Source organism: Corvus brachyrhynchos, unplaced genomic scaffold (assembly GCF_000691975.1).
Source record: "Corvus brachyrhynchos isolate BGI_N302 unplaced genomic scaffold, ASM69197v1 scaffold279, whole genome shotgun sequence".
NCBI classification, from domain to species: Eukaryota; Metazoa; Chordata; class Aves; order Passeriformes; family Corvidae; genus Corvus; species Corvus brachyrhynchos.
The window spans coordinates 11,487,774-11,501,682 of record NW_008246060.1 but is presented as its reverse complement, the minus strand read 5'-3'; the positions used below and the strand labels follow the sequence as shown (position 1 = coordinate 11,501,682).

The window sequence follows — 13,909 nt, the reverse complement described above, 5'->3', positions numbered from 1 at the left end:
TTGTGCTTGAGGCTGGGGGCATCGCTATAGACAGCTCCACTGGGGTTTTTTCCCTGACTTGCTCTGTAAGTTTAAATCACTTTGTTAGATTTAATTGGTGACGGAAACCTGCATTATAAATTTTGATTTAGGTCTGAAGCATACTTATAATTTGGCTATTCCTACTTGCTTAAGTTTTTTTGCCTTTGCAAAGCAGCCCCAGAGATCATGAGGAGGTTTCTTTATGCAGGGAGCTAAAGCAAAGAAGTGTTCCAGCACTTCTCTACTGCTGCTCAGGGCTGTCCAATCCACAGGGTTAGTCCAAAGTAAAACCCCCTGAGACGCCCTTGGTATGACCTTGGCATGAGGTCCTCGGTGCCGAATACTCTGTGCTCTGGCTCCTATAGTCTGGCCCACAGAGCAGATGTAGGTATCACCTAAAAGCATTATAAAAGGTGCTGAGTTGTCTGTCCTGAAGGCAGAAATTAACCTTGTAGACAATACTGGAAATGGCAAGGAATGTTTTCCCTTGTTGATGAGCTGGTTTTGAGTAGCCAGCTCACATGGTGGGGAGTATTCATGCCTCTGCATTCCTGAGTTTGGTACTAGGAATACAAACTGCCATCCCCAGCTGGCTTTGGAGCTGGCTTTGTGCTGCAAATGCTTGTCCACTGGGAACCAAAAGCCAGATGTGCTTCACATAGTTTCCAGGCAGCACTGATCCATCAGATGACAGTAGCTATTGAGTGCTCTTATGGTGGCCCAGAGACACAAAGATGAAAGCCTGATGCCTGTCAACACCTCCCTTGCCATTCCTGTGTGTCTTCAGTTTTCACTTGAGTCCACCTCACAAAAGCAAATGCCACAGAATATGATGTTGTAATGTTAATAACCTTTTATTTTTAAGAAAGAAAATACTAAGTTTTATGATTTTGAACTGTCAGACAAATTTGGGATGCATTGAACTTTGTCGTCAAATATTTTCCTGCACCAGCCTCAGCTGGGAACCCACGTTCTTCTTTAGAAGCATTTTCTGCAGCATTTTCTCCATGATTTTTACTATGGAAGATGAACAATATTGGAATGCCCTCACACAGAAACGTACTTCCATGGAGGAAAAAGGCTCTGATGAACAGCCAAAAGGAAAACACTGTAGAGATACCTGGAATAATTTCTTAGAGTGGCTTGTGTTGTTTCCCAGCTTCTCTGCCTTTAAAGAGCCTCTTACCCCAACTCAGGAGCTCCACCAATTGTAAAAGCAAGAACTAACCAGTGCCAGATTCAAGGCTCAAAATACAAACCCTCTGAGATACAGGGAGCAAAGGGGTGGGGGGCTGGTTCATAAGAAAACTTCTAAGCATTACTGTAGCATAAATAATATGGCATCTTTCACCTCAAATAGCCTAACACTTCATAAAGTGATATGAGCTTCACTACTTGCTGAAACACAGCTATTTCTGAAGTGGAACCTGATCTCTTTCTCTTTTTTACTTTTTTTTTTTTTTTTCTTTTAAACCAGCAGACACCAGTGTTTTAAGGTGGAGAGTGAAGGATAGAGTATACAACCAATCATAAATATAAATCTAGGAAGGCTTTGCAAAACAGAAAGAACAAGCAAAATCTACTTTTATTAATAACATGCATCCTGGTGTCTCATAAACTTGTGTCCTAAATTTATAAATGCAGTTCATCTATAAGAGATACAGGCAACTGAAATAAGATTTTGTCCTCTTTCTTTCAGCAATACTCTCTCACAGGCCTTTGGTAAGAGATGCTCTGGTTCCTTTCCTCTCTTCGTTCAGTTTAATATCCAAGTCCCGGAGCTGGCTGAGGAACCCCGAATTTGGGCAGATGTTTCTGTGAGCACTCACTGTCTTTAGAGCATCCACAAGTGTCATGTTCTCATGGATCATTAAAAAGGCAAGCACTAAAGTTGCTGAGCGACTCACTCCCATGGCACAATGAACGAACACCTTACCTGCAGAAACAAAAAGGCACAGCAAGGTGAGTGTGCTTTAGCATTTCTAAAGTGGAAAAGACAAAGGAGGAGAAAAAAATACTAGAAACAAGTTAAAAAAGCAATGGTGACATTTAGTGGACCCTCATGCTTTCAGGAAGATCACCTCTCAGGCAAGGTGGTATTTCAAACTGACCTCCTGCATCTAATTTAGGCCTAAGATTAAAATAGTTGAACTTTTCTGTGGAAGGAGAAGCTTTCTGTGACTAAACTTGTTAGTATAGTTTTCTGTGGAAAAAAACAAGTTTTGGCAGAAAAATTTGGCCCAGCCCTGACTGTGATCACTGGCAAGTCCCACAAACTCTGTGGGATAGTCTGCCTGTAAAAATGGAGTCATAATTTACTGTATCTCAGCAGCCCAGTGTGAGCTGTAACTGAGGATTTAATAAAGCACTCCAGTGAAAGCAGCAGATCCTGCAGCCAGTCAGAGTCAGAGCAAACTCTGGAACAAATGGAAATTATGATAACTAGGCCATAATCCAAACTCTGCTGACAAAAATTCAGCAGGCTGCGGGTCAGTCTCGTAGTTTTCGACTTAGTTCATTAACTTCTGCTGCTTCTCAGTCTTAATAGACAGGCTGAATAAAGCTCCAATTCTGTGAAGTACTTAAGCGTGTGAAGCATTCGAGCCAGCACCGAAGTGCCACTGCTCCCACAGGGAGTTGGAGCAGCAAGCAGAGCAGGATCCCCAGCTGGAGCCCCCGTCTGTGTGCGAGGGGTGGGAGGGACATGTGGAAGCACACACATCCTGCTGATTCCTACAGGATGGGCCCATGGGGCAGCATCTGCAGTGCCATAATCTCTGCCCTTCTCTCTACACTCTGGTTGCAGAGCTTGCCCTTCTTTCCACCATGCTGGGCTGCAGGCAGCCAGTCTTCCCCAGCTCCTGGGGACCTGGCACAGCCACCTTCCCTGCAGCACATGGCATAGGCACCCTTCTCCATCCTCTGCTCAGTGGTTCTACGTGTGCTGCCTTGAACCATATGCTGATTCTGAGCTCTGTTGGTGCCTGTTACTGCAAGGAAAAGTCATTTGGCTTGTGTTGAAGCTTCCTCCCAAAGCTTATCTTTGCTTTTCTCTTACCTCCTGAAGAGTTTAAGGCCGTGCCTATGAAATTGGCAGCATCATAGAAGAAGATACTTAAATCAAAGGAAGGATCATCAAATGCTTCTACTCCATAGTACTCTATTTGCAGATCTGCATAATATTTGGCTCCCGTGTTGATGCTATATGGTCCATCTGCTGCATTAAGGATATGAGTAATGTTGAGGCTTTGAAGTGTAGTTTTGCTCCTAGCAGCCCACCTGTTGAAAGACATGAAGGGCACATTGGCAACGCTCCTAGCATTCTGCAAAAATAGCATGGTTTAAAGTTAGTGCCTGCTCCCACTATGGAAGGATGCAGGAACTGCATCCTGCTTACAGAGGAGCAAATTTCGAGAAGCACATAGTGCTTTGTGCATGAAAAATGTGATATGGGGGTGTGGAGAGCAGTGGGAGCACAGACTTGCCAGTGGGATACTGTCAGTTAAGCAAATGCCTCCCAGCAGTTAATCCCTGAGAACATGGTTTACTGTATGAAGTAGTCAAGATTTTCCTTTAAATATTTGTTTAAGAAGTTCTAGAGCTAATCTCTCATTGATAGTGTGCCTGGTCTCAAGACTGAGAACTCACACAGATGCAGCAACACCTTGTTCCTGGTTTGGACATGAAGTGGATGCATTGTGTTCACCAGCTAGGTGAACCCCACTTCCCACCATAAATTGGGACTATAGGTATTCCACAGAATTCTGAACCTTAACTGATATATTCATGAGGAAGAGGAGCTGGGAAAATGAGCTAATGATAATCTGCAGCAGTCAAATTGGAAGGAAATAGGAATAAATATTATTGGTCACAAGAATAAGGTATTTGCATGAAAATTCCTGTTTGATATTTTCAGTTTTATCTTCTTTGAAAGAAAGCATGGATTTGGAATGCCAAGATCACTGTTGTACAATTCATTTGAGCCTTCCTCCTTCTGGCTCTTAATCTTGCTACCCCTATTTGACTGTGAGGGCTACTAGCATCTTGTCTCCTGCCTTAGAGCACAGCTTCCAGGCCACATAATGCATCTCAGAATTGACATAAATTTGGCATAGGTTGTTTGAGGACTTTAGTCTATAATACAAATAATTTTTACCCTGCCAAACCCATGGTGGCTCAAAGAATAAAAAAAAACAAGTCAGACACACTGTAAGTCACCATTTTGCATGCCTTGTTTTTCCTGACATCCAAGCTCTTTACATCACCAGTTTTGGAAGCCTGTATCACAAAAACATTCCTGAAGACCCAGAAGCTGCTCCCCAGTGTACCACAACTTTTCCTCCTCCTCTTAGGGACTGATAACAGTTTAACAATAGAACCATGTGTTCTTACGCATCTCCCAGGTAGATATTTGGCCAGACTTGGTCCACATGATTATCAGACCCTCCTCTGAGCCACAGGAGTCGCTGGAGATCTGATAGTGCTGGTGTTTCATAGGAAGTGCTGCTAGTCAGAGATGAAGAGTCTCTGGTGTGAGGCATCTTGCTGCTCCCTTGCATGCACTCAGGCTGTATCAGAGACAGCTTTTCTGAAATGAATGAGAGGAAATTTTCATACAGAAATACTACTCCCTAGAAAGTAGACCTGTTCATTACCCTCCAAATAGGATTACATTATTAGAACTAGTGTGTGCAGCAGGGCCTGCAGGTGTTGCTAAAAGCATCCAGAGAGCCAGACTGACTCAGGGGTAGGACTCTACAGGCATGTAATTTCTCCCCTGAGAAAGCAGTATAAGATAATGTGATTTAATTTCTTGTCAAGTAACGCCATTGGTAAAGAACATCTGCACCACCAGAATGCAGACTGGATGAACCTTGTAGGCACAGGTATAATTTCTCTTTTTGTTGACGAGCTACCGGAGTATTTGTGTACACTTGATTCTGATTAGTTAAAATTCTTGAAGCTTTTGAAAGACTGCATCATTAAACTGACTTATACTTACAAAGCTTCTAGGGCCAAGGTGGAAATCTTAGGATGTGTATGTGAGAGACATCTGTATGTTGTATGTGTACACACACATAAAAGGTGTGTGCATACAATTTTCTTTCATTTATAGTGACGTATTTAAACACACGTATACGCATACGTACACGTATACATAGGAACGGATTTTCACATGCATATATAAACATATATATGCATGTATGTCTGTATGTATAGAAAGAGAAGTTCAGAGGATCTGAACTAGTTTTTTCTCTCTCAGCTGAATATGCCTGGACACTTAGCTATACTGGTATTCTTGTACCTGTCTGTCTCAGTCTCTCCTCTGGGAGCTGTTCCACTCTGTATAAATAATATGATAGCTACTTCCCTCCAGAGAGGGGCCATTTCTCTTGTCTGAGGGGCAGGGTACCTACCCAGGATGTGAGAAAAAAGAGTATTTTTTAAATTATAGAGCTAAAAGTTCTGGCATTGTTGTCCTGCTGAGAATCCCATCTAGGGCTCCCTCACAGGTCTGTGAGATCATAGACCTGTGAACCCTCACAAATCATGCTGTGGAACAGGGGCAGCCCTTTCACAATGCTGTTTGCTGGTTTAGACCCAGGAAGCCCAGGCCAGCTGGTTCAGCTGGAAGCAGAGCTCAGTCAAGAGCAAGAGTGTGAAGATATTCAAGCAGTCCCTTCTCTGAGACTTTAGGAGCATTTCTTCTGCCTGGATCTTATTATCTTGAATTGCTGTTCTTGTCTCCTGAAAATATTGATGAGCTTTGTCTGGTTGCTTGTTCTTACTAGAGCCATAATCAATGTGGAAGGCACACTAGAACTCTTCCCAAAGTAGGGTAAATGGTGTTTATTCTGATATGGCATCAGCTTTCAGTCTAATGCCTGAATGCCTAAATCTAAAGTTTGGGTTTATTTTCTCAGCAATTTTAGAAAACAAGTGCAGATGGGACCTTCAGAAGTCATCTGGTCTCTCCCCTGCCCCACAGCAGCAGCAGCCAGATAGATGTTGCTCCTAAAACAACAACTTTGTCCATGTACGTTATTTTTAACAGTATAGGCTGATTTGGGGAATAAGGAGAAAAGAAGGGAGAATATATTTTTGCCTTTGGAAGAAGAAGTGAAGATGATGTGAGGCATATTACTGAACATACATGTATATATGTCTGTGACCTCAGTCTAAATTTGCTTCCTTTGCCCTTTCCTCCCTCCTTCTTCCCACAAATGTTAAATGCAGTTACAGCTTTTTGTATGTTCCAATAAGAAAGAGGTCTCCCTAGGGTAACTACTTAATAAGCAATATATGAAAAGCACAATAAAAATGATGGGCGACATAGGAAAAAAAAAAAAGGACTGGTTTTACTTTTAATGATGGAATAAAAGAACTGCAGGGAAATAGAGAGGAATATAGAGATAAAAGCCTACAAATTTTTCAGGGCAGATAATTAAGATCAAGAGCTTTGGTAAAGGAGTATGTTGTGCAACCCGAGCACAGATTAGCATGAAGAATAGCACAGAAACAGATACTGTGCATTGCCCTACAAGTTTTACTGCCTTGTGAAAGTCATGCACTGTGCTCAAGAGCTATTGCCAGCATCTTCATGATGACCTGTTTGTACTTTCACTGACACAGAACGTTTAGCTGAAGCAGTAAAAGGAAATAAAGAAGATAATACAGCTTCTACATCAGGAGATTCTTAAGACAACAGGCTCATTTTTGAGGAGTGTGGCTGACTCTGAGTTGCTGCAAATGCTTAAGGGCTGAAGTTGTAGAGCAGATGAATACCAAACTTTCACTTCTCCTAGCCCCTGCTGCTTTAAACTTCTGTTGTAGCCTCTCAGTTAGCTACAGTAATGGAGATGATGAGCAAAGAGAATTAGACTGTGAGGCCTTTTGTTCAAGACCTGACTTTGAGGAGGTTCTCCAATAATTGAGTCATTTTGGTGCCAGTGACACTTCGCAGGTGATTCTGGCCTTGGAAGCCAGGGAGATGCTTTGCAACAGAGCTCCCTTTCACAGAGCAATCCTCTTTCCAAAAAGTGTGCCAACATTGTTTTATTGAAGTGACTAATGCCCGACAAGCGAGCTCCTTGTATCAACACAAGCATAGCTCCTCCCAAGAACACCCTCCTGCCTGCACTGCACTGGCCTTGAAATTGGATTGCTCTGCTCTGGTAAGCTTGGAAATAGCTATAGCAGATGATTGGACTAATGAGGAAAGCAATATGAATTCTTTAATTGAAGGCCAGGGACTTTGGTGAAGATTTTCCCCCACCCTCTACTTTAAGATACTGCAGAGGTAGCAAAGGTGCTGCGACTGATTACATTTCTCTAAGCTTCTCCCTCTGGGTGGCTCCCAGAAGCTGCTCTGGTTGGAAACAGTCAGTGACTGTAGGAGAGCATGAATCCCTCTACCTGAGGGAAAAAAATTCTGTCTTACAAGGTCACTAACATTTTCTGCAGAGATCTAGACCATGCAAGTTGGATGGGATTAATTTTCTTTTAAACTGTAGCCATCTCATTAGATTCTTTCTTTCTATCTTTCTCTCCTATTTTTTTTTTTCTGCTTAAAAGTAAAACAACAGAAGCAAACAAAAAATTCTACCTATGGGAGACTTTTGATGCCAGACAGAGATTTTAAGGGCAATCCACAAAATACAAGGTAGTGCACAAGCTTTAAAACTGTCTTGTCATTCTGCATCAGTTCCCAGACACCTGGGGCACTGGGGTACACCCCAAATGGCCAAGGCTTGCTTGGTTCCCTGTCTGGGCTGTGGAGCCTGCGTTTGCCCAGTGGTCCAGGAGTTGCCCTGGAGGCCCAGGCTGGAGGTGGCCATAGGTGGCACTGCCTGGCTGCAGGGAGCACCCAGGAAGTCCTGTGGGTGACTCCATGCTGTTTGCATGCAGCTGGGTGCAGCTGCTGAGGGACCCAGTCATGTCAGAACCTTGTCTACAACAACCTAGTGGAGCTTTGTATCTCCCTAGTATTGTCCAGCCACTTGAATACTACAGTCTGCAAAGCTTTTTGGTTTGTTGGTTTGGGGCTTTTTTCCCTTCCTTTCTCTGTGGTGGAAACAATTGCCATTTCCTATTGACCGTCTCTCTGGCAAAAAAAAAAAGAAAAGAAAAAAGCCCACACAAACCCCCAGTGACAAATTGGCTAAAGCATTTAACTGATTTGTGTTGCATTTGCAGATTCCTGTGAAAAAAAACTCAGCAAAGTTTTGTGGGTAAAAACACAAACACTCCAATATTGTAGATAAGAAATAGTTAATTTTGTTATTTCAAAAAGAATTACTATTTCCATTTTTCTATTCAGTCACTTTGGTTTGGTATTTGTTCTCCTGCATTGCATAAAATATTTTAAAACATTAAAACAAAATGAAATGGCTTGTTCCTGGTTGAGAAAAACATGTTTTATTTAACTAAAAATGAGCACAGACTGAGTAGCCACCTATTTGTCTAGCCCTAATTTCCACTTCTGTAACAGGCCTCCTGCCATTTTGCCATGGTTGTTCCCTTGTCTCCTCAAGACCAAACTGCGCTGTACAGAGATTAAATGAATGTCTGGAGTCCCAAGAGGAGTCTGGCAGGGCATTAGTTGGACCCCAATCACCTTTCCTCTTTCTGTGTTGCTAGCACCTTCCTAGCTGGCACAGCTCTGCCTGTGGTTATGCTGATAGCCTAGATGGGGACAGATGTCTTTCAATAACAAGTCCTTACATGAGATTATTGAGAGCCTCAGGCACAGCAGGACCTGTGGTTACTACAATAGCACAAACACTACCTAACAATAACATGATACAGAAAGATCCTGCAGCCAAATATCCTAAATTCTCTGAATCAAAAACCTGAAAAACTAAATGGTTCAAAATTCCAAAGCATGGGGTCAGACTATAATTCATGTGGAAGGGAAAAAATAAAAAAGCAGCTTCTTGATGCATTTGAAAATGGTGTCTACTCTGTTTTTTCTTCTCTTTTCTCTCAGCAAGCATCTCTGCACTCATCTTTTACACTCCTTGCTCTTTTCTCTCAGGTAGTGTGTAACACTATGGCTCTTTGTCCTCCTGATGGAAAAGTCCAGATGGAAAGAAGTGTGGTTCACAAGGAAATGATCATGTTAGTGGAATTAATCTTTTAGATACTGTAATGTAAAATATGATTTTCCTTTTTGTTAAGAAGACCCAGTCTGTGTCTCTACTTTGGTCAGAATCTGATGCTAAGAGAACCCAGGAGTCTCTTGAGGTAGAGCTGAAAACTTTGTGTGCAGAAACAGGCACATTTAAAAGCAATAGCAAAGTTAAAACAGCCAGATGGGAACCTAGCAGGCAACCAAGAGGGGAACTCTCTGTTTTCCTTGCAAGCCTACAGGGGCTTGTTTGCAGGAATTAGAATCTCTCACCAGCAGTTCACTGCAGCTCTAATACCAAGTGGTATTGAAAATGAGAAGCAGGTTATGGCTGATGGTTTAAATGAGGCACCTATGGGAATTTAGAAATGAGATCCTGGACTTGTCTTGGTGTAGACTGTGCACATGGCAGAGCAATATTGCTTTCTTGGCTGACTGCATCATGTATTATGGCCTTTTATTTTGCCCACAGTCAAACAGCAGGGAATAGTAGAAGTTCATTGCTCCAGCTCACTGTTCAAACTCTGATCTGCCTCACCAGAGGCAGTGCCCCTGAATAATGGAAAGCAGAATCGGTCCCTCAGCCTCAGTGCGGGTATATGTTCAATGCAGCACTGTATAAATGCTATTGCCATTATTTTGGAGTGAAGAGAAAAGCAGAATGTACAATTAAGGCTCTGTTTGGTTCAGTTTTTAAGAGAATTTACTGCCTGGGAAAGATGCCAGATCAAGGGCTCTGGAAAACACAGCCTGCCCTTTAACCACAGTGTCAGGAAAGAGCAGGAGCAGCCCTCCAAGCCCCCATGGCTTCCCCCTCAGCCCAGCCCAGCTCAGATTGCAGATGCCCCTCACCCTACACTGGCAACCGTGTTTTACAGGGTGGGAGAAAATCCGAGTCTTCACACCTCTTCACCGCGTGGTCTCCCTCCTGACATCTCCATTCACGTCCGGCCTTGTACATTTATGATGGGGCCCTCTCACTTTTCCTAACTGAGCTGGAAGGTACCAACTTCTGCTTGCAAGGCGCCTGAGCTGGGCTGGAAAGCTAAAGGCTCCCTCCTCTGTGAGCCCTCCTGTTCCTGTGCAGGGCTGCCCATGATGCTGGAGGGGCAGCTGCTGCTGCTCCCCCCAGGACTTTCTTCCGTCTGGGTACGGCAGGAAGCCATTTCAGTAGTGGGAGCAATCGCAGGGCAGGGCAGGTGAGAGCAATCAGCCTTAGGCAAGGTTTGGATAGCCAGGAGAGCTCCTGGTGGTGAGGCAGGTCCCAGGTGAAGTGGGAAGACAAGGGGGTGCATGGCTAGACACAGGTGTGCAGGTGGAGATGGAGCCCGAGCATCTCAGCTCAGAGGGGCCCCTGAGTGAGGCGGGGAGCCCCAATGAGGCCTCCCACCACTTGTTCTCACACAGTGCCTTCCAGCAGCCCCATCCCAGGCCACACAGCCACGGTTGTCCTTGGACAAGGCAAGCCCCCCAGGAGGGGTAGAGCTTGCTGAGCTCAGGCTCAGGGGGATGAGCTTCACCTGTGCCTTGCTGTTTTTTGGGGAGAGGGTGTTACCCTACAGAAGTGCTCCTGGAGAGCATTTCCTCTTCTTTGCAGTGTAATGGATCTGCACATATTTTCCCAAAACTCTTGTCATTCCAAGGGGGAGAACCTTTGTGTTGCCCCCCTCCCACCTCCCCCGACCCTCGTATTTGAGAGTCATGCAGCCTAGGAAGAAGCACTTGCCCACGCATGGGGCTACAGCTGCAGGAAAGGAAGGCTTAAAAACGAAGGTGCTGGTTGGAAAAACGGACAGTCCTGCTTGCAGTGACAGGTCATGGCTGTGGCACAACGACAGCTTTTACATCTGCAGCTTTCAGATTCAAAAGAGATAAAAAAGAAGTATTACCTTAGCAGCTGGCATCTCTGAGCTATGCAATGCACCATCCCCAGCAAGACAGCGCTGCCCTCCACAGGCTCCTAGTACAATTTCCAACTGTCTGTGAGTATCTGTCGAGCCTAGGATGATGCTCTTTCCCCTTTATTTCTCCTCTGGGGCACTCCTGTCCCACACAGCTAGGAATTCAAGCCTCACAAAACTACTGATTTTTTGATGCATCTCAACTATGCTCATGCTTCTCCCTGAATTAAAATTCTCTAGTCCTGCTGCCAGCAGCCATAACTGTGCTGTATGCTGTAATCAGGGGAGCACACAATCACCATGCAGCTAACTGCTTCTAATAGTAGAAACTTCACTCTAATCTTATATAATGCCAGTAATGAAGCAGAGAGGCTGTGGCTTGTGAAGAGCTTAGACAGAAAGCTTTCTTGGGCAGCTCATGCCCTGAGGGCAGAGAAGCTGCAGCTGCACTGAGAGCAAGAAAAACAAAATGACCTTGATATTGATAACAGTTCAGTGAGCACTGTCACAGCCAGTGCTGTGCCAAGACTTCATTGGTGTCACAGGCTGTTGATAGGTGTAAGTTATGGGCAGTTCTGATAAAAATGGTGTCAAAGAGGCCAGACTGAGAGACGGATATGGGGAAATTATTTGTCTTGCAAGATCCAGGAAAGACAAACAAGGATGTTAATATATTGCTATTAAAAGGGGCTCCAAAGCACTTGCACTTCGGCAGGCAGTATGGATTTGTGTGACTGTGGATTAAAGGGGGTTTTTTCTTCTCCTTGTTTTACTCCTCAAATGATTTTTATCTGACTGCTGCTGTCAATACAAAATTGACAATGCTGTCAAGTTTGCAAGATTTCAGGATATTTGAAGGCATGACAAAGGGATTTTGATATTCCTCAGTCGTTTGGCAGGGGTAGCTTTGAGCTGTCTGTCTCTCCCTGCACTTTTAACATAACCAGTGAAGTGCTCTCCTTGCTTTGCCTTGCTTGAAAGGGTACATACAAAAAAGGCACGTTTTTCTAAGGCTGACAAAGCTGTACAAATTCTTTGCTGTGGAATCAAGAGCAAACTTCAAAACTCTACAGTGGAAGATCTATTTTGGCACTTGAGTTTTTCAGGCATATCACAGAGATTTCCAGCGACATTCTCAGCTCTGTTGGGGCAGAGTGGAATGTTTTTTCTTTAGGTTTTTTTTTTTAACTGCTGATTTTAAAATCATTATTTGATTTTGATTAAGTCATCTTTTAAGAAGAGTGATTGTATGTCACAAAGGAATTGACCACTAATGAGCACATGAGAATAACTAAAAGAAGATATTAAGACATACAACTGGGATTTCCTGTCATTTGCAAACTTTTTGATTGTGTGTGATGAGTATTTGCTCCTAATTTCCTACCTTAAATCTGAGGAAATAAAACTGTGAGTGGTTTTCCTGTTGCAGCACCCTGGTATCAGGGTGCCAGGTAAATCAGAGTGAAGTAGGAAGTGCCTCATCAGGGGCTGTGGGCAAAGCAGCGTGTGCAGCTGCCTCTTCGGGCTGTGAGGGATGAGGAGTCAAAGGCAGGGGGGACATGCTGCTGCTCCATGGAACGCCCAGTGATGCCTAGGTTTTAACTTTTATATTTTCCTGATTCTGTACTGCTTAGAGTGTAACTCTGAGGTTTCTTGTATCTTGCTAATTTCTGCTCACTTGTGCTAGGTAGACATAACAAAGCTCCTCCGGCCTGGCTCTCCAAGGTCACTCAGACCATCCTAGGCCCAAAAAGTATAATCCAAAGAGCTTCTAAGGGGGGCAAGCAGAGGGAAATTACATCATTGAACTGAAGCTTTAATTGGAGAATTAACCCTGATATGCAAATGGACCAAACCTATAAAGGTGTGAAGAACTCGTGACCTGTCGTCCATCTTGGGCTCCATTTTGGCAATAGCCTGTGGCTCCCAGGGTGTACCTTTGAAGGCCTTTCAAATAAATACCTATTTTATTCTTTTACTCCTGTCCAGTCTCTGTTTCTGGGAGGCCTCTTAAGGCATCACCAGTCCCAGGGTCACTGGGAAGGAGTTTCCCTGCCTGGCCCTGCTGCGAAGTCTCTGCAAGAAGCAGGCAGCATGGTGCTGCCCAACTCCTGAGACTGAGGCTATGCGAGTCTTGCAGGTGGTCAGGCAGGGCAGAAACAAGGGTTGTTATGTGCCAGCAAGTTTTTGGAAGGTATCTTCACTTTATCTTGCCAGGCTTTATGCTGTTGTTTTTCTGCTTGTGGTTTGTGCTGTGGCTCGGTGTGGACTGCAGATGGATGCCAAGGCTGGTAGGTAGGGGGATGGAGGGGAGAAGAGCCTCCAGCAAAGCAGCAGCCTCAGGGCTCCCGAGGGAGAGCTGAGCACAGGTAGAAGGGAGGAGTGCGTCCTTGCTGGAGGTTGTGCCTGCTGCAGGTGGTTTACAACAGGCAGTTTGGGAACACATCACAAACGTAATGGTCCATTTTCCCAAAGCAAGCCTCAGTGCCTCCAGCACAGACTTGGGAAGGCTGTCCCCTGCTTGAGAAAGTTGCAGGAATGCATTAAGGACAGTGGGATTCTCAGGTACAATGGCAGTGGGAGCCACCTGTGAACTATAAATAGCACTAACATCCTTTTCTCCAGTGCCTGGCATCCCAAGCAGTCATTTTTGTGGGTGCTAGTGAAAATGAACAAAGCTTTGAAAAGCTTTTATTTATGCTCTCTTTGCAGGCTGTAAATTTTCTTAGTGTGTAGTTCTTCTTACTGGCTCTGAATTTTGCATTTATTTTAAGGGAAAATACTGGCATTTTTTTCTTTTTGATTTCTTTTTTAGTTATCATATATAATTTTCATATTTTTACCTCAACTATGTCGG

The 13,909-nt window shown here is 44.1% G+C and overlaps 1 protein-coding gene across 4 annotated transcripts in view; it reads right to left on the bottom strand.

Moving 5' to 3' along the window:
- Window positions 1-1,469: 1,469 nt before the first annotated feature.
- The window catches only part of LOC103623700 (dual specificity protein phosphatase 13-like), a 23,292-nt gene continuing 10,852 nt past the window's right edge, over window positions 1,470-13,909 (bottom strand). For 3 of the 4 annotated variants that reach the window (XM_017746462.1, XM_017746465.1, XM_017746463.1), the window contains 3 exons: window positions 4,414-4,609; window positions 3,080-3,300; window positions 1,470-1,957 (listed from right to left, as the gene is read on the bottom strand). In XM_017746462.1, the coding sequence (XP_017601951.1) occupies window positions 1,731-1,957; window positions 3,080-3,300; window positions 4,414-4,580 (615 nt within the window). In that variant the 5' untranslated portion in view covers window positions 4,581-4,609 and the 3' untranslated portion in view covers window positions 1,470-1,730. Of the gene's footprint in view, window positions 1,958-3,079; window positions 3,301-4,413; window positions 4,610-11,040; window positions 11,353-13,909 lie in introns of those variants that run through there. The other variant, XM_008642848.2, reaches the window with a different exon arrangement.